At 59.5% G+C, this 23517-nt stretch overlaps 1 protein-coding gene across 11 annotated transcripts in view; it reads left to right on the top strand.

The window, feature by feature from the left end:
* The window catches only part of ACSF3 (acyl-CoA synthetase family member 3), a 48613-nt gene that overhangs the window by 4392 nt on the left and 20704 nt on the right, over positions 1-23517 (top strand). For 7 of the 11 annotated variants that reach the window (XR_014305707.1, XM_082711481.1, XM_082711482.1 and 4 more), the window contains exons 2-6: positions 710-1393; positions 2591-2746; positions 14867-15021; positions 16186-16331; positions 21499-21611. Coding sequence is in view for 7 of the 11 variants with exons in the window: in XM_082711481.1 (XP_082567607.1) it covers positions 728-1393; positions 2591-2746; positions 14867-15021; positions 16186-16331; positions 21499-21611 (1236 nt within the window). In the remaining 4 variants the exon portion in view is untranslated. Of the gene's footprint in view, positions 1-339; positions 1394-2590; positions 2747-14866; positions 15022-16185; positions 16332-21498; positions 21612-23517 lie in introns of those variants that run through there. The other 4 variants (XR_014305708.1, XR_014305709.1, XM_082711477.1 and 1 more) reach the window with 4 other exon arrangements.

Raw genomic sequence — 23517 nt, 5'->3', positions numbered from 1 at the left:
GAGAGGGAGGAGTCCCGATTCAGCTTAAAGCTGGACTGACACTCCCAGGACGTGTCCGCACACCTTTGTCCCCACACGCCCTCCCTGTGGGGGGTACGTGGAGCAGAAGTGAGCCACGTGTCTGGGCTTGGCCCATATATGGACAGAAAAGGGGTGCTGAGCCTTCCTTGGGGCTTTCCCCTCTTGGCTAGTCATTTTCCAGCTCAAAACCATTCTACAAGGTGCTTGGGTGGCTCCGTGGGTTAAGCCTCTGCCTTCGGCTCAGGTCATGATCTCAGGGTCCTGGGATCGAGCCCCGCATCGGGCTCTCTGGTCAGCGGGGAGCCTGCTACCTCCTCTCTCTCTCCGCCTGCCTTTCTGCCTGCTTGTGATCCTTCTCTGTCAAATAAATAAATCAAATCTTTAAAAAAAAAAAAAAAAAAAGAACTATTCACAGAATTTGCTTTAAGGGCACTAAATTCGCTTTTCCATGGTTTTACCAAGTTTCATTGTTTTAGCATCTTGACTGCTTTTGAAGTTCGTCCCTAAGAGGAGACAAGAGCCCGAATGTTGGGCAGTGAGTGAACCTGGAAGCTGTCACGCGATGTGCCTCGCCTTCTGCCCGGGGAGGTTACCTCGGGAGTGCAGTGGGCGCGCTCCGTCGGGCGGGCAGAGGTGAGAACAGACGGGTGACCGTGCGTGCTGTTCCTCTCTTCCGGCCCCGCCCCAGGTCCATCAGGCTGGCGTGATGCTGCCCCGTCCCGTGATGTCCTTCCCGCGCCTGCTCTGTGCTGTGGCCTCCCAGCGGCTGGCCCCCTGGAGAGGCGGCGGAAGCAGCCCCCTGCACACGGCCCCCGCCGTCTGTGCTGACGGAAGCGCCCCGGTGTACACCCGCGCCTTGGCCTTTGCGGACAGGATTGCTCTGGTTGACCAGCACGGCCAGCACACGTACAGGGACCTTTACAACCACAGTCTGCGCCTGTCCCGGGAGCTGTGCCGTCTCCTCGAGCGTGCTGACGGGGACCTCCAGGAGGAGAGGGTCTCCTTCCTGTGCTCCAACGACGTCTCCTACGTGGTGGCACAGTGGGCTTCGTGGATGAGCGGAGGCATCGCCGTCCCCCTCTACCGGAGGCACCCCCAGACGGAGCTGGAGTATTTCATCCGGGACTCCCGGAGTGCTGTGGTCCTCACCAGCCAGGAGTACCTGGAGCTCCTGCACCCGGTGGTTAGGAAGCTGGGCGTCCCCCTGCTGCCCCTCCCGCCCACGGTCTATGGTACGGCCCCTGAGGAGCCTGGGGCGTGGGGGGTGCCTGAGCGGAACTGGAGAGACCGAGGCGCCATGATCATCTACACCAGCGGGACTACGGGGAGGCCCAAGGGCGTGCTGAGCACTCACCGCAACATCAAGGCCATGGTGAGTGCTGGGGGCTGGCGGGGGCGGGGGTGCGATACCGGGGCCCCTGGGAGGGGTCTGTCCTGCCTTTCCCAGGCCACCACCTGTGGCTGCCTCCCATTCTAATGGCCCTCCCTAAAACGTGTGGCCAGAAGTGGCCACCAGCCTTTTGGACCCGGGGATGGGCTCTGGGAACGCGGGGGCCCCCCGAGGGCTCCTTAGGGCTCCGCAGCCAGCAAAGAACAGTGTGGCCCGTGTATGATGCTGAGGGTTTCAGAGGCAGCAGCTGGGGCGCGAACATTCAGACGCAGGCTCGGCACTGAGAACCAGCCTTCTCTCGAGATCTGTGTGCAGGACTCGGGTCCCGTTTTCGGGTGCTGTTCTCGTGTTTCAGGGCTCAGCATCTCAGCCGAGCTCCCCAGCTGCTTCACCTACCTGCCATTTCTGTCCTCCCTGCTTCCAAAATACATGGTCCAGACTCTCGTTCTCTAGGAGCAGTAAAATAGGAGACGCTCAGAACCAGAGGGGAGGTGTGAGGTCAGTGCCGCTGAGTCAGCGGCGGGGTAAAGTGAGTCCGGGCTGACTGCAGCCGTGGCATCATTGGTAGGTTCTCTCTGTCTCCTGCAAGACGTACCTCTTGTCTGCAGAGACCATCTGCGGCCCAGCGCCTGTGAGGGTGCGTATGTCCATGTTTGCCCACAGTGGTCATGGAGGCTCGTGGGCGGCATCCTCACGGGTGACTTTCAGAAGATTCCAGTGGGCATGTTTCACGGTGCATCTCATTCAAAGCTCAGGACGTGGTGGGAACCCACCTCCGGGTGCTGTGACCGTTCAGCTGGGAAGAGGGAGGCGCCGAGTCAGGAGGCACAGTAGGGCGGGCGCGCGGATTCAGGCCTGGACCCTGCAGACGCCTGGAACCCCAGGGCCCGCTGGAGCCAGGATCACACCTCTGCCTGCCTGGGAAGGGGGCCGCCAAGAGCGCATGTGGAGGCGTTGGGGCCCCCGCCTCAAAGCTCTGACCGTGTCCAATTCTGTTCTTGGACCTGGGGGTCTGCAGACGAGCCAGCAGACCCTGGGGCACGTGGCCCCCGTCCCCTCCAGATGCTGTGAAGGGCTGGCCAGCGGAGCGCGAGCCTCCTGGCTTGTCTCCCCGGCCGCGGAGGCCCTGGCTGGCCTGGTGGCTTCCATCCCGTCTGAGGCTGTGCTGTCATCCCACAGGTGACGGGGCTGGTCCACAAGTGGGCGTGGAGTAAAGACGATGTGATTCTCCACGTTCTTCCACTGCACCACGTGCACGGCGTGGTCAACAAGCTGCTGTGTCCACTCTGGGTGGGGGCCACCTGTGTGATGCTCCCCGAGTTCAGCGCACAGCTGGTAAGTTGGGGGTCAGGCTCGCGCCGTGGCTGGATCCGGGTGCCCGTGGACCAGGCGCCTTCCTCAGTGGTGTCAACTTTGCCAGCTCTGAGAGTCCCTGTTGCTGCTCTAACAAATGATCCCAGACTGGGAGAGCCTACAACAACACCCAGACTTCTGAGAGTCTTGGGGAGCAAACATCAGAGTGTAGGCAGGGCTGCCTGCATCTGGAAAGGCCGTTTCTTGCTGCTTATGGCATCCCGCGGCCCCGTGCTCTTGCCTTTCTGCCGCCTCACCACAGTTCTGTCTGCCACCTCTGCACCCCGTGAGCACAGGGGTCCATCTGCGCGGCCCGGGCACCCTGCTTTCTCACAAGCCTTAACTGCGTCTGCAGAGTCCCTTTGCCCCACGAGGTGGCGTATCCACGTGGATTAGAACACGAGGGGGTGTATCCACGTGGATTAGAACAGGACATTTTGGTCCCATTGCTCAGCCAAGAGCACCAGCTCTCCTTTGTTCTGGAGCAGGAGATGCAGCTGGGGCCCTTGGTTGGTCCCCGATGTGTGCATATGTAGCGTGGTGTTCCTTCCTCTCCCAGTCAGCCCAGCAGGGGAGACAGACCTGGTCAGGTGCGGACCTGCCACTGGACTCTGTTTGAGCCTCGGTTTCTCCCACTGCCCCCGGAGAAAGCGGCTGGGCCTGTGCCCTGGGAGGGGCCGCCCGGCACGGCTGGCTGCCTGCGTTCGCCCCGCAGAGACGCTGAAGCTTGGCGCTTTGAAATGTGCGTTGACTTTTGCTACAATTTATGTGATGAACAGAGCTTTTCGTCACAGGGAAGATCTTGAAAAGAGTACGGTCGGGTCATGCCGTGCTACTTTTCAAAACACCAAATAGCCAGGTTGCCGAGGTGAAGAGCCCAGGGCACCCCTGAGGCCAGGCTCCTGGTGTGGACTGGTGGCTGTGCGGGGGCTGTCCCACAGAGGGGGGCCATCCCAGCCGGAGGAGACTGAGCTCACGCTCCGGCGGGCGCTCACCCAGCACTCCAGCTGCCTGAAGGCTCCTGGCCCAGCGGATGGTCTGTTAGGGAGAGCCCGGGTTCCCTGCCCGGCAGCCCTCCCGAAGGTGCCTCAGGGCCCCGGTCTCCAGCGGTCAGCAGCGTCCGCCTTCCGGCCTGCCGTAGGCCCCGTCCTCCCCTCGCGTCCCAGAGCCTTCATCCCCACGGGTGTCCAGAGGGAGGCTCTGGGGGAGGGTGGGTCAGCCTCTCCCTCTATTTAAAGGGAACCTGACCCAGCTCAGCCGCACGGAGCAGCACAGCCCAGGCAACCTTCGGCCTCTCTGACCCTCGGTCTCGGCTTCTGGGGAGGAGGAGCAGTGTGAGCGGTGCCCCGGGGATGTGCGGAGGGCCCAGCACGCAGCAGGGGCGTCGCAGCCGACACGGACACCTCTCCCAGGAAGACAGAGCATGGAGAAGGGGACCCTTTCTTCTCTGGCCGGGAGGAGCTCACCTCAGATGAGCCAGTGAGCCTGTCTGCTGACGGCCGGGGGTAGGAGTTAGAGAAGGAGCCGCCGTGGACTGGACAGAAGGGGTGGAGGCCCTTGGGCCCAGGTGGTTGCTTCAGACCTGTCCCGAGAGCCCAGGGCACGGCTCCGGGAGGGCTCGGGGCCTTCTGTCCGTCCCTTTAGCCACGCGCGTCTGTTCCTAAGCAGCAGGGTCCCAAGTGGTCTTATGTGGACAGAGTGTCTGCGGCTTGCAGATGTCCTTTGGGGCCGCAGGCTGGGGCGCTGTCTGCTTTTAGACATAAAGGCCTCCCAGCAGATGTGATGTGTGACACCTCCCCCCCCATGCACACGCCCCTTCTTGGCAGGGCTCTGACCCAGGGTCCTGCTCTCCCCAACCCTGACTGGATGGACAGCTGCCCTGACCTGGACGAGTGGCCGGCCTTTCTCGGGAGCCACCGCCGTGCTGCCCAGGGTGCCCCGTCTTTGGCTTGGTTTTATTTTATTTTTTTTATTTTTTTTTTAAGATTTTATTTATTTGTCAGAGAGAGAGCGCGAGCGAAAGTGAGCACAGGCAGACAGAGTGGAAGGCAGAGTCACAGGGAGAAGCAGGCTCCCCGCGGAGCAAGGAGCCCGATGTGGGACTCGATCCCAGGACGCTGGGATCATGACCTGAGCCGAAGGCAGCTGCCCAACCGAGCCACCCAGGCGTCTCTGGCTTGGTTTTAGAGGCAGGAAGAGGGCGGGGCAGCACCCGATCTCTGGAGACCTAAGCTTCCAGGTTCCCTTTAAATAGAGGGAGAGGCTGACCCACCCTCACTTGCAGCCCCAGTGGCAGACAGCCGACACTGGCCGATGTGAAAGTCCCCATGTCCCAGCTCCTGATTTGGGAGTGACGTGTATGCGCCTGGTGGGGATGGCAGGGACACCCTTCGGGGCAGCAGTACGAGACCAAGCAGACCTTTTCTTCCCCAAACCACAGACCCAGGAACCACAGACAAGGAACAGGAAGAAAGCGCTGCCCACCCCCCAACCCAAGCCTGGTCTTCCCCCGGGCAACTCACCCGGACCCAGTACCCTCACAGCCCGCTAGCCCGGGTCTCGTCTCCGAGGGCGCTCCGTGTCCCCTTGCCTCTCCCACCCCGCTTCTGACACTCGAGCCTCTCTCGCAGTAAAGGTGCCCGCAGCCGTGCTCCCCGAGGCCTCTGCCCTCCTCACCACGGCCCTGCTTCTGCCCCTGCATTGGTCACCACCTCTGGCCAGGTGTCCTGCACATCTCCTCACTCCCCTAGGATGTTGCCCCTTTTGTTCGTGGGGTGTCCCGAGGACGTAAAGCAGTGCAGGGTCTGGCACTTGTGGGCAAGTGGATGACACGTGGACCCCTCTCGCTGTGCAAGCAACAACGAGGGTGCGCTGGTGGGCAGCCAGCTCACAACCGCGGTGCGCTGCCTCACTTAAGAACGTTGTGAGTGTGTGGATTTGTGGCACAGGCATTCAGCCGTGGAGGGGGTACAGTTGTTGGTTTAATAAGGTTTTTAGTATCAAGTAAAGAAGAATGTGAGTAGATACAGTGTAACACAGCTGTCCACTTAAAGTCCATCATCCTTGAAACAGTAACTTTCCTGCAAAGGTCTGGGTGTGTACACATTTGTGTCTGTGAACGTTTGTGCTTCTTCTCAGTTTATTTTGTGCATCCCTTAGCAAGATGAATTCTAAGGTATCAGAGAAGCTTCAGGTTTTGAGGGGGATCTGGAACCGCTCGCCAGTTTTCCGTGTAAATTAGCAGCGACAGCTTCTTTGCTTTGCACCATGTGGGCTTAAGAGACAGTTCGTAGCTTCTGCAGAGGAACTCTGTGTAAAGTGGGGCCAGGTTTCTGCGGTGACGGTAGACAGCCTGGGCTCCTGCGCTCTGGAGGTCTCCGCACTGAGCCCGGCATGGACCAGCTATGGGGTAACAGGCTCTCCGTGGCCCATGATCGGGCCTCGTGAGATGGCCTTGATGTGAGGACAGGCGGGGAGGTGGGTGGGCCAAGTGCGCCGTCACAGCCTGCGGAACATGCCAGCTGCTGATGAGGCCGTGTCCCACCTGTGTCTCCGTGGATTTCCTCTGGTTGATGCCCCAGGATCTCCGCCTCTGGCCAAGGGGGAAATTTCTGCCAAAGGCACTAAATCAGGGTGGTGCCGTGGGACCTCCTGGGAACCTGCCTGCTGGGCAGAGGCTGTGCCGGCTGCCCCAGAACCCTGGTCACGTGGGGTTGGGGCTCTCAGGGGCTCAGCCATGTAGGCTGCTGGGGTCCCCACCCCTGCCCAGGACACTCTTCCTGGCATAACCATGCTGCCCCAGGAGACCTGTGACCCCAGACCAAGTTCATTCTGGGATCTGAGCAGTGGGCATCTTGGTAGGGTTGGGGGTGTCTTCAGGCTGAATGTACATCAGGGTGTCTGCAGAGTTGGGGGAGGGGGGCAGAGCGCATGACACTCCCATAGTCTCAGGTCGGAGCCGTAGTGTGGGGGCTCCTCAGGCAGGGTATACGCACAGACCGCAGGAGCCGGGGCCTCATCACCCACTTTTGGCTGGAGCACCTCAGAACACAAGGACAGCTTTCCATGTTGTTTAGGATTGCCAAAAAACGAGTGATGGTTTGACCCTCGGGGTCACTGTGTTCAGCTGGTTAAGCCTTCCCTGCGGTCCCCCACCTGCCCAGCAGTCCCACAGGGCTGACACCTGAGCTCTCTTTCCCGTCCTGGTGACAGAGCAGAGCGTAGTGGGGAGAGGGTGAGTGAGAGAGGTACCTGGGCCCCTCGCAAGGCTGCCTCCGTGATGGGCGGCGTCCCAGCTCAGCAAGTTTGCTAGCCCATGGGGTTCCTGTGGGCAGCCTGATTTGGGAACCACTGTCTGATCTGCTGTGGCAGCTCACGGCACAGCAGGGCTTTGCGGTCCGGCTGCCTCGGAAGCGCTCTTGCCAGCGAGAGGCAGGCTCTGGGGGCTCGCTCTCCGCACGGAATCCCGAGATGGACGCGTGTTAGTTTCTGGGGGTTTGGGACCGCGGGGAGGAAATGTGGCATTTCAGGGCAGCCGCTGCCCCCTCTGCTGACTTGGGTGAGTGCCAGGACAGGCGCCCTCGGGAGGTGGCATCTGGTGTGTAACCTGTGTGCTGGGGTCAGAGGCCAGGCTAGAGGACCACAGCACCGGTCAGCACGCGTTCCCTCCTTCCTGTAGCCTTGCGTGTGAAGCCTGGGGACCAGACGAGGGCTCCCCAGAGTGGACGGACGCCTGTGGGGCCTGTCCTTCCTCATCTCGTGCCAGGCAGCCTGTGAGCTCAGGAGGAGCCCCCCGCCCTGGTACCTCCCCTGGGATGTGGGAGTCTGTCCCGTTGGGAGTCCTCTTGTCCACATGCTCCGGGCAACAGGTGAGACCTTGGGGGGCAGAACGAGGCCTGGCCAAGGGGAGGGTGTCGTCGGGGCTCATCAGACCAGGAGCTGGCAGGGTCTGCACACAGCTCGGCCCCACATAGGAGTGCCACATGGCGTTGGGCAGTTCCACCTTAGCCAGATCAGGATGGCCACACTCTTTTCAGCTGCCCTCATCCCAAGGCCACATCTTCCCCAGTGATGGGCAGCGCCAATTTGGCGGACCCATGGCTTTACAAGCCTGTGGGAGGTAAGAGGCTACCCAGAATTTCCAGCAAATCTGCATTCCAGAGCTTGGGTCGGTGGTGGCCGCAGAGATCGGTGCCATGGTGTGTGGGGGGAGAGAGAGCGGCAGGTCAAGCTCATGGCCACACCTGGGCCACAGGGGCCTTGTCAGGCAGCCATCCTGTCCCCACGGATTCCATCCTTGCTCCCGGCTGGTACACCGTGGTCCAGAGCTGTGAGCTCTTTCCTCTCGGCTCAGCCGCAGGAAGTTCGCCACACCCATTTCTTATCTTCGCTTCTGCTTCTCTGCTCAGAAATAAGAAAGTGGGCTTGTGTTCACCTACGTGAACTTCCTCGGTCATACCAAATGTTGATTGAACATCAATTCTAAATATCTTCTTGCTAATAAATATTAGTTCACTTCTGTGCTTGGGGAGAATTGTACCGAATCAGCTTTAGGGGCCTTGAGAGAGATCACCTAATCTAACCCCCTTCATCAAGTCTTAAAACTTTCTAAAGTCGGTTGTGTCTCAGAGCCCGGCGACACAATGACTGCCCGCGCACCGTCACCTGGCCTCGGCGGCTCCGGGCTTGGGGTCACTCTTGTTTCGGCCGGACACGTCCTCTCCTGTGTCAGGTCGATCGAAAGGAACCGCAGATTCCATTCCGTGTCAGATGCTTTCTGCATCCCTGAAGCTAAGGATGCTCTTTCTTAGAGTTGTGACGGTGCTGTCATCATGGAGTGACGAGCCAGAACCCCCAATGTCAGGTGTCACCAGCAAGGTCCTCAGGGCTGCCCGTGGCCTCCAGTGTGCCTGGCTTGGATCCCGGGGACGCCCGGCCCCTGCTGGGTGTGGCTTCCCCCGCGGGCTTCCCTTTGCGTCTCCCTGGCGTGTGTTGTTGAAGAAGTCGTACTACGTGTCCTTTTGCAGACTGCATCCCGATGGTGTCATTTAACATGTTCCCTGTCCCTGGTATCCCCTGAGATTTCGTGGCTGGCTTGAGAGATGGGATTCAGGTTCCCATTTTGTGGTGGTGAGCAGGAGACTTCCCAGTGGTGGGCGGCCTAGCAGTCCCGCAGGGCACCTGCTGTCGTCCGCACGCACTGAGGCTCACTGCCCAGAGCTCGGGCGCAGGGTCTGAACGGTGGGAAGGCTCGCTTCCACGGACGATGATGTGCGCACATTCAGCCGTGTGTGCATCAGGCATGTGCCGCATCTGCCTTTATGCCTGTGCCCCCAGTGCTGCTGCCTGCACCCAGGTGAAGACAGGATCTTCTCGCCCCGGCAGGTCCTCTCCTGCCTCAGCACCCCTCCCCCGCACCCACCAGAGCGGACGCTGGCCCAGCTCTGTTGCCGTGGGTCTATTCCGCGTACTCCTCGTGTGAATGAACACGACAACACATGCTCCCTTGTGCCCTGCGGCTCATGGCGCTGCACTGGGATTCATTCTTGGGCTACGTCGCTTGTCACTTGGTCTTTTGTGTTGCTGCGTTATGTTCCATCGCTTATCCCTGCTGCCGCGGAGGACATTGGGTTGTTTCCAGTTTGGGGACATTATGAATAAAGCTGCTATGGACATTCTCATTGGGATCTCTCTGGGGGCGCTTCTCCTGGGTCTGTGCCTGCTGGTGCCAGACACTATCTGGCCTGACCGACAGACTCCTCCAAGACAGTGAGGGTGGGGCTGGCTCCGTGTGGCTCCGTGTGGCACCGTGTTGCTCTGTGTTGCTCCGTGTTCTCATCACATCCGCGGGTGTGTTTTCGCTTCCTTTTGTTGAGGTGTGGTATGCATGCAGTGTGACTTACAGATCTCAGTGTGTGGTTCACCGTGTCGTGGTGAGTGTGTGGGGCACAGCAGCTTGGACATGAAATGTTCCCGGCCCGCCGGGAGGTCTGTGGTGCCGCCTTCCAGCCGCCCCACCAAAGACCGCCACCTCGTTGCTAAGAGCAGCCGATCTGTTTCTGAAGCTTGCGTGGGATGGGCCCATGGCGACTGTGCTCCTGCGTCTCATGTGTCCCCGTAATACCTTTGAGATGGATCCGCGTCCACACGGCAACAGCCGATTCCTTCTCGTGATCGCAGTCCCGCAGCTGGCATCGCTGTCCTGTGGCTGGACATTTGGGATGGTCTCTGTTTTGGCTTTCGGAGAAAAGCTGCCAGGAGCATTCTGTGGAAGTCTCTTTGGAGATGTGTATGTTCAGTTCTCTGGGGTAGGTACCAGGGGTAGGATTACTGGGTCGGGGAGTCCTGTGCGGTTAACTTGAGAAACTGTCGACTCTCTTCTGTTCTGTGCTTCTGTCCGTGGGGACAAGGGCCACAGGGCTCCACCCTGCCAGCGCTCAGCTGCTCTGACTTGTTACATTTCAGCCGCCCTCCTGGGTGTACGGTGCCCTCACTCTTGTTATAAAATCTGCGTTTCTCGTGAGCACCTTTCTGTGTGCTTGTTGGTCATTCAGAGATCTTTTCAAAGTGAGCCGTGTCTTTGTTACTGATCTGTAGGTGTTCTTTATATCTTCTGGATAGAAGGCCTTTGTCAGAATGATATATTGTGAATCTCTAGTCTGGTTTTTGTTTCGCAAACCAGTGTCTTTTTTAACAGTGTCTTGTGATACAGAGAATTTTTACTTTTGAAGCACTGATTTGGAAGCAGTACTGTGTGGCCATCATTGACTTACTCAGAGTCTTGGGGAAGGCATTAACATTTCACGGTTAAGTGTGATGCTAGCTGTTGGTTTTGTAGATGCCGCCTGTTAGCTGGAGGACCTATCTGGCGCCTCCTTGTCTGCCGAGAGCTTTTACCTTCGAGGATAGAGTGTTAGATGGCTCTGTCTGCTGTGATGATCACGTGGCATCTGCCCCTTCGTTTGTTGTGTGTTTCCTCCGTCACTGTGGTCTGCTCACACACTCCTTCCGTGTTTCCAGCTTCCTCGCCTGGCAGCCTTGCAGCAGACGCCCTCGGTTGGGATGTACTGTCGTTTTCTGTATTGCTGGATTTCATTTGCTGTCATTTTGCTCAGGCTTCTGCACGAGTGTTTGTGAGGGGCGCGGTCTGCAGCTCTCTCGGGACCTTCTCGCTGGGCTTCCATGTCGGCACAGTGCTCCCTTGGGAAGGGCTTCTTCCTGGGCCGGTTAGTGTGAGGCTGAAGCTCTTCTTCCCTTGAGTGTCTGCTCGAGCTCACCGTGGAAGCCATCCAGGCCAGACCTCTCCAGGAAGGCTTTTAGTTAAGCGTTCGATTCCTTTAACAGATACAAGACTTCTAATGTTTATATTTGTTTCTTGTGTCTGTCTCGGTAAGTTTTGCTTTTTAAAGGAAATTGTCCATCTCATCACAATTGTGAAATTCACTGTAAGTTCTCTCCTTGTGCATTTAGTGCCTCTGGGGTCTGTGGTGATGTCTCATGTAGCTCCGAGCGGGTGGTCTATGTTGCCCTTCTTTTCTCTTGGCCATCGCCGTGTCAGAGGCTTTTCCCTAATGCACCTGTGCTTCCTGTGTGTTTGACATCTGTCCGTTACTCCGTCCTTTATCTTCACAACACGTCGTCACTGTTGTTGCTTTAAGCAGTCAGGAGCCTGTAGCGCCGACACCGATTGCCAGGCCTTTCCCGCGGCGCTTCCCATGTGCTGCTCAGCTGTGTCCTCGTTGGCTGGGCTCCCCAGGCTCCCAGCGCGCTCCCCTGCAGTCTCATGTCTTTCTTGCAGCTCTGTCTAGGTGTGATTCACACACCCTGGAAGTCACTGTTGCAAATGATTCAATGATTCTTCATAAATCTAGAGTTGTCTAGAGCCATTGTCTCACTCCCTGCTCCCACGCCACCCCTGGTGACTGCCATCAGCCTGTGTCTCTGCACAGTCCCTTTCCTGGACAATGTGTGTGTACCGAGTCCTACAGCTTGCAGTGTTTTATGTCTGGCTTCCTTCTTTCTGCAAAACACCTCAGAGTTTCACCCACGTTGTAGGATACGGGGCAGTGGTTGCCTTTTTGTTCCTGAAGAGCACCCTGTTTTGTGGGTACGTGCGCTCTGTTTGCCCAGCAACTGTCTCGTGGACTGTGGGTTGCTTCCAGTTTGGGTCTTTTAAGAATAATGCTGCCGTGAAAATTTGCACGCAGGCCCTTGTGTGGACATGTTTTCATTTACCTTACAGAGATATGCAGTAATGGAATTGTCAGATTATAGGGCAACTTTTCGTATTTTAAGAAACTTCCAAACTATTTTCCACATGGGCTATTGTTTACATTCTCACCAGCCGTTTGCAAGGACCCTAGTCTCTCCGCATCAGGCCAGTCCTTATTGTTGTGGTAAGTAATTGTTCCAGTTCTAGCGGACAGGAGGTGAGATCTGCTGTGCTTTCAATTTGCATTTCTTTTTCTTTTTTAAAGATTATTTATTTGAGAGAGAGTATGTGGGCAGGGAGGGGCAGAGGCAGTGGGAATCTGAAGCAGAGTCTGTACTGAGTGCAGAGCCCGACATGGGGCCTGATCTCAGAACCTTGGGATCATGACCGGAGCCAAATCCAAGAATTGGACACTTCACTGACTGTGCCGCCCAGGCGCCCCTCGATTTGCATTTCCTTAATGAGCAGTGATGCTGAGCGTTTTTTCATGGTCTCTGTCGTATTTCTGTATCTTCCTGGTGAGATCTTCAGACCTTGGCCCATGTTTGTGTCGGGTTGTTGATCTCATTGAATCGTCGGCCTTCTGTGTACGCTCCACACGTCCGTCTTTCGTCAGACGGATGTTTACAGGTGTTTTCTCCCAGTCTGGTTTGTCTCTTCATTTTCTTAACGGTGTCTTCTGAAACACGTGATTTTAGTTTGGATGAAATCCATTGTATCAGTTAATTTCATAGATCATGTTTTTGGTGTGATATCTGAGAAATCTTTGCTCATCCAAAATAATGGAGATTTTTTCCTAGAAGTTGTCTAGTTTGAGCTCATGCATTTAAGTCTCTGGTTCACTTTGGGTGAATTTTTGTGTCTGGTAAAGGTCTGGAGTCCGTCCCTCTGCAGGTGGCTGCTCAGTCCCCCTTGTGCTGTCTTTTGGAAAGGTCAGTCTTTCCCCAGCTGAAGTGAGGGCTCTCCCTCTTGTCAAAAACCAATCGGCCACAGGGCGCCTGGCTGGCGCAGTTGGCTGAGTGCCTGATTCTTGGGGTTTTTTGTTTTTTGTTTTCAGATTTTATTTATTTATTTGACAGACAGAGATCACAACTAGGCAGAGGCAGGCAGGGGGTGGGGGGAAGCAGGCTCCCTGCTGAGCAGAGAGCCCGATGTGGAGCTCGATCCCAGGACCCCGGGACCATGACCTGAGCCGAAGGCAGAGGCTTTAGCCCAATGAGCCACCCAGGCGCCCCATGACTCTTGGTTTTGGCTCGGGTCGTGACCTCAGGGTTGTGAGGCTGAGTCACCCAACAAGGCTCAGCGCTCAGCGGGGCGTCTGCTTCTCCCTCTCCCGCTGCCCCTCTGCCATGCTCACTCGCTCACGCGTGCGCACTCTCTGTAAGATAAATAAATACACAGAGTCTTTACAAACAGACAACGGGCCGTGCAAGTGTTGCTTATCCTGGGCTCTGGTCGGTCTGTCGATCTGGGGCTCTGGCCTCCCACCGGCACCGCGCCGCTGTGGTCAGTTTTATCTGGAGCAAGGTCGGGAGTTGAGGTGCGAGTCCTCCACGCTTATTCCCCCTTTCACACTCCTCGTGGCTGTCTCGGGTCTCTACCCTCCCGTGTGAGTGCCGGGTCAGCCGGTCAGTTTCTGCGCCACGGTTCCATGGGGATCTGGGGGGCGCGTTGACGCTGCAGCTCAGGCTGGGGAGACACACTGTCTGGTCTGTATCGAGGCCACGAGTCCACAGATGCGGGGTGTCCCTGCCAGGCCCACAGCTGTGCCGTGTGGTGCTTCCTCTGTGGCCCGCACGTTCCTCCCTCTGCTCTGTCCTATGCTGTCCTCCTTCTGTGTGGACCTTTTCCATGAGCCTGTGTCTCACCATTCCTGTCCGCCCTTCTGTACTGCCCCGTCTGTGTCTGAGTCTGTCCGCTGAATTCCTGACTTCAGAAAGCACGTCTCCTGTTTTGTAGTGGTTCTCTTTTGTATTTCCACTTCGCTGATGAAACCCTTGATTTTCCCTCATTTTGTTCATCTTTTCTGCAAAATTCCATAGGCCTGTCTGTTGTAATGACCTTGAATCCCTTGTCTGATTAACTCCAACATTGGATCTTCTGAGGGTCGGCCTCTGTTGACTTTTTCTCCATAATCATGGGTCACTTTTTCCTGTTTCCCTAAATGCTTCGCAGTGTGGCAGTGCTGATCGTTGTCTTTAAAAGAATGGTATTATTTCCCCCAATACGCCCGCCCTCCACGCAGCCCTTCCTCTTATGGGTCAGGGTGCACGGGATTGGCCCCTCGAACACTCTGGAGCGAGGTCTGGTCGCCGGAGGCTTACTCGGCAGTGATGTGGTGAAGACCGAGAGGGACGTCGCGCCAGTTTCTCTAAGACTGGGGGACACCTGCCAACAGGGAGGCCTTGGGGCATCTCTGTATGGACACAGGGAGCATCTGCCACCCAACAAAACACAGAATACACGTGGTTTTTCCTCACCTCACCGGATGGTCACGCATCCACCATCTCCGCACGTCTGCTGGGGCTGGGGCCGGGCCCAGGGCCGACCCGCAGGCTCACCAGTGCCGCCTGGGAGCGGGGGAGGTGCGTCCCCCCTCCTGGCAGCAGACCCGAGACCGGAGCCGTGCCCCTACTCTCTCCCTGCAGACTGTCCCCCCTCACAGGTCACCCTGCAGCCGGACACCAGTGTCCGGCACAGGGGACTCCCACAAGAACGACCAGAGTCACTCAGGTGACACGCCTCATTGTGGGAGCCGCGTCCGGGGTTTAAAGCGGAGGGAGGAGGGCGGTCTGTGTTCGGGGAACCGTGCGGGAGCCAGCCGCGTCTCCGCGTCGGAGCCTGTGTGAGTTTTCTCACGGCTCCCGGTACCCCTCCTGCTTCCTCTCTAGGTTTGGGAAAAGCTCTTAGGTGGTGAGAGCCCCCGGATTAACGTGTTCATGGCGGTGCCCACGATCTACGCCAAGCTGACGGATTATTACGACAGACATTTCACCCAGCCTCACGTCCAGGCTTTTGTCCGCGCAGTTTGTGAGCAGAGAATTAGGTAAATGGAAGCAGCTCGCTCTCCTGCCCCGAAGGCCGTAGAGGGCAGACATCGTGTATGGTCAGCCGAAAGGCCCGAGTGGTAGGAAACGGTGTTCTCCAGCCTCTAAAGCTGTAGCGAGCTACGTTTCCTGCGCGTCTGTCCGTGTTCTGTCTCTCTCTGCATCTGTCTCTGTCTGTCTCGTGGCCCAGTTGGAAGGACGAGGTCTCAGGCCCCCCGTTCTGGCCCTCGAGCGCCCCTCCCCCATGGAGCGCCCCCACCCCTACCCTGCCCCTCGAAGCCCCGTTGACAAACATGTGCTGGACCTTCCGGGCCCTTCCGTGGCGTGAGGCTTGTTCTGCTCTCTCGCAAGCCCACAGACACAGCGCCCTTTGGCCTGATTCTTGTTCGGGTGTGAGCCCTGAGAGCGTGCACACGCAGGTAGGTGGCCTGGCGACTTCTGCTGGGACCAGAGCCCCATGACACATGTCCCGTGGCAAGCACAGCCTCTCACGGTACACAGAGCCCACGGCCTGGCTGGCGTGAACGGGCCGCGCTCGGTGTGGTGCGAGTGACCGGTGTCGTGCTGCGAGCTCACCAGCTGCCTCGGTGCTCGGCTCTGGGCGGTCTCCATGGCTGCCCCTCCTGCTCCTCAGACCTGGAAGCAGTTTACCCCCCAGACCAAATTCTTACTATCATAGCTGTGGTCTAGGGCCGCTTACAGACCACGTATTTGTCGTGTGCAAAGAACGCCTCCAAAGACCCTAAAATTGTTTTTTATTGTAGTTACCTGTTCCTTTTTTTTTTTTTTAAGATTTTATTTATTTATTTGACAGAGAGAGATCACAAGTAGGCAGAGAAACAGAGAGAGAAGGGGGAAGCAGGCTCCCCGCTGAGCAGAGAACCCGATGCGGGACTCGATCCCAGGACCCTGAGATCATGACCTGAGCCGAAGGCAGAGGTTTTAACCCACTGAGCCACCCAGGTGCCCCTACCTGTTTCTTTTGAAGACCTATTTTGCTCGATGATGCCCCTACAGACTCTGAAAAGAACAGAGTTCGGGTTTAGCCACCGGCGGGCGTTGTCGTCATGAGCTTGGGGACACTGGTGTTGCATGGAGAGCGCGGCACTGTCCGGCCCAGGGCTGGCTGCAGGAAGCTGAGGCTGCCTCTCTTGTGCTCGTAGGTTGATGGTCTCAGGGTCTGCCGCCCTGCCCCTGCCGGTGCTGGAGAGGTGGCAGGGCATCACAGGCCACACTCTACTGGAGCGCTACGGCATGACGGAGATCGGCATGGCCCTGTCCAATCCCTTGACCGCCACGCGTGTGCCAGGTACAAGCAGCCTCCTGGCTGTGTCCTCGCCCTCAGCTGGGCCGGGCCGGGGAGGACACTGCCTTGCCGGGCCAGGGAACTTACTTGGGGCGGCTGTGGCCTGTCCCCCGTGGGCACTCACATTTTTCCCACGTGGCCATCAGGGACAGGACAGAAAGGTGTCCTTGAAACCAGTGTCCTTCCCGGGTGACAAATGGGAAGAACAGGAATGACTAGGACCATGTGCTCAGCAGAGTGCCTCCTGGGCTAGGGGGAGGGGGGTCCCCTAAGACCTGCTAGCAGACAGGGCTCCGTGCCCTGGGCTCACTGTCCAGCCTTCCCTGAGATGCTTTGACGTTAAGTCAGACTTGCACATCCTGGCTCCTTAGCAGGGACCCTGCTGACAGAGCCGCAGCCTGAGGTGTGTATGTGCCCCGCTCCGCTCCCGGCGCTCTCCTGGTCTCCATGCGGCGTCCCCCCCAGCCCTGGGAGCCCACAGCACAGGAGAAGTCCCAGCAGCATAGCTCTGACTCCGTGATTACGTCCCTGCATCTCGCACACTCAGTCACACTCACCCTGCCCATGTCTGTTTCCATGAGGTTCTGGAAACAGGTTTTGAAAAGTCGACCCAGGCTTGAGGTGAGGACGGCTGTGACGGCTCAGCACCTCTTCCGCCCCAGGCCAGGCCAGCACGCGTCTGTTCTCCCTTGTAGTCGGGCTGCTTCTGGAATGTCATACAATGACTCGTACAGGACATGGCCTTTGCGTCCTTTACCGGGATGTGTCCAAGACTCACCCATGTGGACGTGGGTTCCTTTTCCTCACTGAGTAGAATCCCATGTATGGACAGGCCACTGTTTCTTAGCCTGCTCCCCCGCCAAAGGACACGGGCTTGTGTCTGGGGACAGTAACCAGCAGAGCTGTTGTAGACATTCGTGTGTGCAGGTCCTCTGCAAACACGTGCCTTTTTATTTCTCGTGGGTCAACACCCAGGGTGGGGTTGCTGGTCAGAAGGTGGGTGAGTACTCGGCCTCCCCAAAAGCGGCCACACTGTGTCCAGAACAGCCCCCAACGCACGGGTGACGTTATCCCATTGACACAGGCTTTAGGCAACTCTACAAGTGGCTGGGGCTGCGCGGCTGGCCTGGGGCGGAGCGGGCGTCCGCACTGTTGCCCCGGGACACCTGCTTTGCCGGGAGTGCATGGTGTCGGGGGGAGGGAGCAGAGAGGCCTGGGGAACCCCCTGGTTCATTGGAAGAGCAAACAAGACCAGGCTCCAGGACGGGAAGCACTGTGCAAGGGAGGCCCAGCAGGGGCTCACCCTGGTGCTGGAGGGAGTGCCCCCAGCTGAGAGGGAAAGCAGAGGTCAGGACAGAGAGGCCCCACGCGCGTCCCCGACTCACGGGGCCTTTTCCAGGAAGGTAGAACACGAAGGCTCCGATTCCCAAGGTTTATTAGGCAGAAATCCTTGGGTCTGAGGTGGTGGCGACAGCTGTGACCCAGCCTCAAGGACACTGTGAGGTACGTGCAGGCATGGGTGCAGTCACTCCTTTTGCCTCGGGATCAGATGCCTGTGACCGTGTCTGTGAAGCAGGCCACCAGCGGTCGAGTACAATGCTGGTTGTTCGGTTTAGAGAACAAAGTGGTGTCGATTCTGGAGAAACCTGGTTGAGGGCTTTCCTTGGCATCGGGTGGACGTGGCCACCCCCCCCCCCCCGCCCCTGGGCCCTACACCTGCTTCCAGCTCAGGGTCACTCCAGCCCAGCCCCTCCTTCCGGCTGCCTGCAAGGCCTCTGAGCGTGGCTCTCACGGTCCATGCAGTGAACACCGGGTCCATTAAAGGTGCTCAAAGGCTGACGGGTGCATAGGGCAAAGCCAGCCTTGAAGGAGGGACCTGCTGCACGAAGAGTATCGTTTGCCGCGTGCCAAGATCTGGGTTGGATCTTCTGACTGATCTTCTCTGTGTCCCTGGCCGGTGCCACGAAGGGGGATGAAGAATCCATGGCCTCGTGCGGCCAGGCCTGATCAGCAGTAATTGGAGGTGGAGATCAGAGGCGCGAACAGCTCCTGCGGCGGGCTCCGTGGCACGCTGCCGGGGGCTCCAGGACCTGAGCGGCCCCTTCTGATCCTCTCGGGACCAGCTGCAGAGCGGCCTCCCTCCCTAGATGCTGGACAGGGCTGCAGGCCAGTTATGCTTATCTGGGGAGAGCCAGCAGCGGTTTGGAGAGATTCAGAAGAACGAGACGCACATCTGACTGTGGCCCACACCGCCGCCCAGGTGGACACCAGAAGGGGCGCTGTCCTCGCAGGGGCAGGACAGGATGGGGGGGGTGCTGTCCCCACGGGGGCAGGAGACTGCTGCTGCTGACGGCTCTGCTCCCTCGGGCCCACTCGGGCGGGTGGGCGTGGTCTGGAGCCAGGGCTGCCCCGCACGGACTGCAGTGTCTCCCGTGCGGGACCCTCGCCCGGCAGTACCTCGGGCCTACGGGACTGCGGCCGTTGTCTCTGCCTGGAGATGTCAGTCGTGTCTGATGCTGTCTCCAGCTAGGGTTCCGTCAGCACCTCCCTCGCAGGTCATAATGGCCGTGACAGCGTTCACTCTTGAGATGGGGAAGGGGCCAGAGCGGAGCAGGAGGAAGCTGGGAAGAGGGTTTCTTCCTTTTTAAAAAGTGTCCAAAGGAGAAGGCAGTGGACGGAAAGGCAGGAGGAGGACGGTGAGTGTGGAGGCTGGTGCTTTCGGCTGAGGGGGACGGTCAGAGGACCCTCTTCTGGTACGAAATAGACATTTGGTCTCTCTCCATAGCTGGTACTGAGGTCCTGGAACCCTTGGAATTTTCTAGGTGATGGGAGCCACAGGGGGTCTTACTGTTCACTGAAGCCCCTCCCCAGCACCTGAGTGTGTGCGAAGGAGACAACCTGGGACCGCCGGGCCGACTGGAGGGGCAGAGCCTCTGGGGAGAGGGGCTGCGGGCTGAGTCAGTGGCCGCTGGCTTCATGAATTGTGGGATCTCCATAGAAACCCTAAGGATGCTGGTGCACAGAGGAGGTGTTGGGGGTGCCCTGGGGGCACAGGAGCTGGGGGACCCCCCCTTCCTGGGCATCTCTCCCATCTGCTCTTCCTGAGTCACGTCCTTCATCAGAAGGTGGTGGTGGGCAGCTCAGCTCTGCGGGGTTCCAGGAGAGGGCGCGTGGGACGCTCCGGTCAGTGGTCATCTGGGGATGACCAGTCCACTGTGACTGGCTCGGAAGTACGCGGTGTTCAGGGGGTGACTTGCCCTTCTCCGGCTGGCAGCGGGGCCCACGCACCTCCCCCTGCAGAGCTCGGCAGGACAGGGGAGGAAGAGCCGGCCTTGATTTCTGAGCGAGGCCGGGCTCCTGCGGAAGGTTCTCTTGCAGCGGACGGTGCTCGTTCTGATTGCCTACTCGGCGGCCGAGGGGCTCTGCCTCTGCCCGGCCTCATGACTGGGTCAATCAGCCGACGGCTGCACTCCATGTGCCCTCGGTGCTCCGGCTCCTCGTCCCGGTGCAGCAGCAGGAAACTGCGGCCTTGTCAGGACCTGTGGCAGGGTCCACATGGCCCGTCTGAGCCCCTCCTGGCTGGCTCCCATACCACACGGGCCTCCTCCCTCAAACCTGCTCTGTGGCTTTAACATGTTTTCGTCATGAGTCCCCACCACACACTGTGGTCACTGAGGGCTGACACCGAGGTCATGCTGAGCTCCGGCCCTAACACAACAGCACTTGGGAGCCGTGTGAGGACCCTGGGCCCTGGCCCACCGCCGAGCCGCAGTCCGCCCTTATGCGTGAGCGCGATGCCGGGGGACAGCAGCGTGGGCAACAGAGGAGTCAAGCTCGTTGCTGAAAAGAATCCACAAGGCGAGGAACTGTTCATTTAATCTAGAAAAGGAAACGACCTTGAGGTCACCCGAACGCATGTCTGGACCGCGTGTGGAGCAGCGTCTGGTCTTTGCTGGCGGTGCAAGCGAGGCCACGAGTGGGGCTGGAAGGGCTGGGCTCACAGGACGTCCCGTCTGGTCCCCGTGTCTCCTTTGCACACTGCGGATGATGCTCCCTCGCTTCCCGGCCGGCGTCTCTCGTGTCCCGATGCCTGTGTGGCCCCAGGCTGTGAGCACTGGCACCGGCAGAGGCCTGGGGAGGGCCGGGTCCCAGGCTCCATAGGGAAAGTCCAGACCAGGCAGGTCCACGCAGGCAGGAGTGGGGGGTCCGGGAGGGGATGAGCTGCTGACGGCTTGGGTTTCCTTCTGGGTGACGGAACGTTCTGGAACCAGATGGCAGGGGCAGTTCCCAGTGTCATCAATGTGCAGAAAGCCATGAGTTGTGTGGCTTTGCGGCTTTGTGATGATTCACTGTGTCTCACGTACATTTAACTTGGATTTGCAAATCCTTTGGAAGCAAACTGAGAAGACAAGGCTGGGAGGGAGCTGCTTGCTGTGCTCCCCACCAGGCAAGGATGTGGCTTCTGACCAGAGTGGAGGTATGAGGCCACCGGGGATAGGACAGCTGAGAGCCCTCTGGTTCCAGCCCCGACCTCAGATGCAGAAGACAGGCCACAGGGACAGTCAGTGCCATCCCAGCACACGCGGCCATGGGACTGAGCTGCCCCGGAGTCCAGGTCCCGGAATCCTGAGCAGGTGTCAGGTGGTAGAGTCAGTGCCCCAGGCATTAGTCCCGGGACAAGCGCTCGCTGATTGCAGGGGTTAAGATGAAGTGCCTAAAGTCCTTCATGTGGGTCCTGCCAGAGGCGGAACCTTTGGTGTTGGGACCTTTGTTAGGGGATTATGGGGACTCAGGGCCCGGCAGACCGCTCCACCAGGTGCTTCGGGAGCAAACCGCAAGTGCTTAATAAATGAACCAGCATGCTGGCGGCCTTCTCCACTGGCCAGCCCCATCCCTCTTGGGCTTCCGTGTGCGGGAGTCCTCCATGCCCCCGGGCCCTTACTGCCCAGCCGGCCACTAGTGGGGAAGCAGCAGCCCCAGCCTCCAGCCCAGGTGCCGGGAGCCTCCCCAAGCTGGCGGAGTGTCCAGAGCCGGGCCTCACGGGCTGTGGGCGGCTGTGAGCGCTGGCAGCTGTGCAGCCGGGTGGCCACCTGCGTACATGGAGCTGAGCCCTGTCCCCTTGGCTCTGGCGTCTACGGCGTTCTGTGCAGCCCTCTCCTCTCTCCCGCAGGCTCCGTGGGGACCCCGCTGCCAGCCGTGGAGGTGCGCATAGTCTCAGAAAACCCGAAGAAGGAAGGCTGCCCCTACGTGCTCCACGCAGAAGGAAACGAAAGGGAGACGCAGGTGGGCAGCATGCGGGCGTCTTGTGGCCGTGGCCACCCAGCCCCAGAGGGTGAGGGTCTCTGCTTCCGGTTTGAAGCCCCTCGCACGGGGATGGCTCCTTCCGGACAGCAGAGCTGCTGGTGTTTCCAGGCACTGTGGCCGTGTGGACGGTGTTGGGCCTGACCTCCAGGGCTCTGCCCCGCTGCCCCCAGGCTCCGTCCACCGGGGACACCATGAGGTGGGGTCAAACAGCCTCACAGAGCCCTTGTGAAAACGGAGGTGGTTGTAGGCGCCATCTGGTTCAAAGTACCGTGCTGGCGGGGCCCTGTCTCCACTCAGTGAAGCCGGGGTGGCTGTGCCAGCTCCGGGAGCCTCACGAGGCCGGCGTGGACGACTCCCAGAGCCCTGAACGTGAAGGTCGCGCCGGCCGCTGGAACGACCACGGGCTCTCGCTGCTCCTCTGAGTTCACGAGGGTAAAGCAGGAGAAGGGGTGTCCCTGTTTTTCGCAGAGCGCCCGTAGCTACAGTCGGCTGATCGCAAGTGAATAACAATCACAGAAGACCTCGGGGGCCGGGGGGCTGGGTCTAAGCTGATGCCTGGGCTGGACGCCCCGTGGGAGTGGCCTCTGCTAGGAGAGGTGAGCCGCGTCTCTCCCCACGGCCCCGGCTCTCCCATTTGGCACTGGTCCCATCCGTGGTCTCCGTGTCTGTGTCCGAAGTCGGGGTCGAGGAGGCGGCTGAGCACACGGGTGGGTCAGGGTGCTTTGGGTGTGACCCTGTGATAACGTTCGCAGTGACGTGAGGAAGGTGTTCTGCCTGCCCGGGACCCCTCACCCGGGCCCCGTGTGAAGGGCCAGCCCATAGCCCCTCGCCAGGCTCCTAGGGCCGGTCCTCCCTGGTGGTGACAGGGCTCCAGGCCCGCACTTGCTCCCCTCCCTGCCGTGGGGCAGGCTCCACGCCGGCCGTGCCTGTGCCCCCACCCGGGCCCACCTGCCATCCGTGCGCCCCGCCCCACCCCTCCAGCACCGTGGGTGTCCCTCACCGACCGGGATGTCCTGTGTCGGATGCTTGGGGTCTCTCACCCACCGCCATCGGTTCCTCTTGTCTGTTGAGCAGGTGACGTGAGGTACGGGGCCTTCACGGGGGTTCCGTCTGGGCTCAGGTGACGCCTTTGCTCTTCAGTGAGGGGACCCAGAGCTTGGCAATGCCACCCAAGGCCTGAGGGACAGGTGTGATGTCCACACTTCTCAGGGACAGAGATGCCTGAGCAGGAGCACACTGGGTGCTGACGAAGTAGGAAGCACAGCGATGCCCAGGACGCCTTCCCTGAGAACCCCTGGGCCAGCCTGCCGGAGGCACCTTGACTCGGGTTCTCTCATGCATTGTTTTCGGCCAGCCGGCAGGCGGGGGTCCTCCTTCTGGGCCAGGCACGGTGTCCTCTGGAGCCACCTGGCCCAGGGGCAGTGTGGAGCGAGGTTTCCCCCAGGCCTCTGCAGCCCGGGAGCCCGTGGTGCTTCTCTAGCCAGAGCCCAGGACCAGGAACCAGGAGGGAGTGGCCGGGGGGCTCTGGGGGCTCAGCCCTGCTGACGGGAGCCGTTGGGGAGGACAGGAGCAGAGGGGTAGCTGGGCCAAGCGGTGCTTCCCAGACAGGAGGGAGAATCCACGTTGGCTCCCACAACCCCAGAGCAGGAGGGGGAGGAGCACATGCCTGGGGCTCCCAGGGCCGTGGCCGCGGGGTGGGTCTGGAGTCTGGGAAAGGCCGGACGGCTCAGGAGGGTGGCTCACTTGTGGGCCCCATAGGGCATAGTCTGGGCTGCCACTGTTGGTCCCTGTGTGGTGAAACTGGCATGTCTCAGCCGAGTCCCCACCGTGGGGTTGCTCCGGCTGTAGCTGGTTGGCGATGTGGCAGCCCAGGGCACCCCATCCT

Source organism: Mustela nivalis (genome assembly GCF_964662115.1).
Source record: "Mustela nivalis genome assembly, chromosome: 18".
NCBI classification, from domain to species: domain Eukaryota; kingdom Metazoa; phylum Chordata; class Mammalia; order Carnivora; family Mustelidae; genus Mustela; species Mustela nivalis.
Note: the sequence above shows the minus strand (reverse complement) of the source record. Positions and strands in the feature narration are given on the sequence as shown.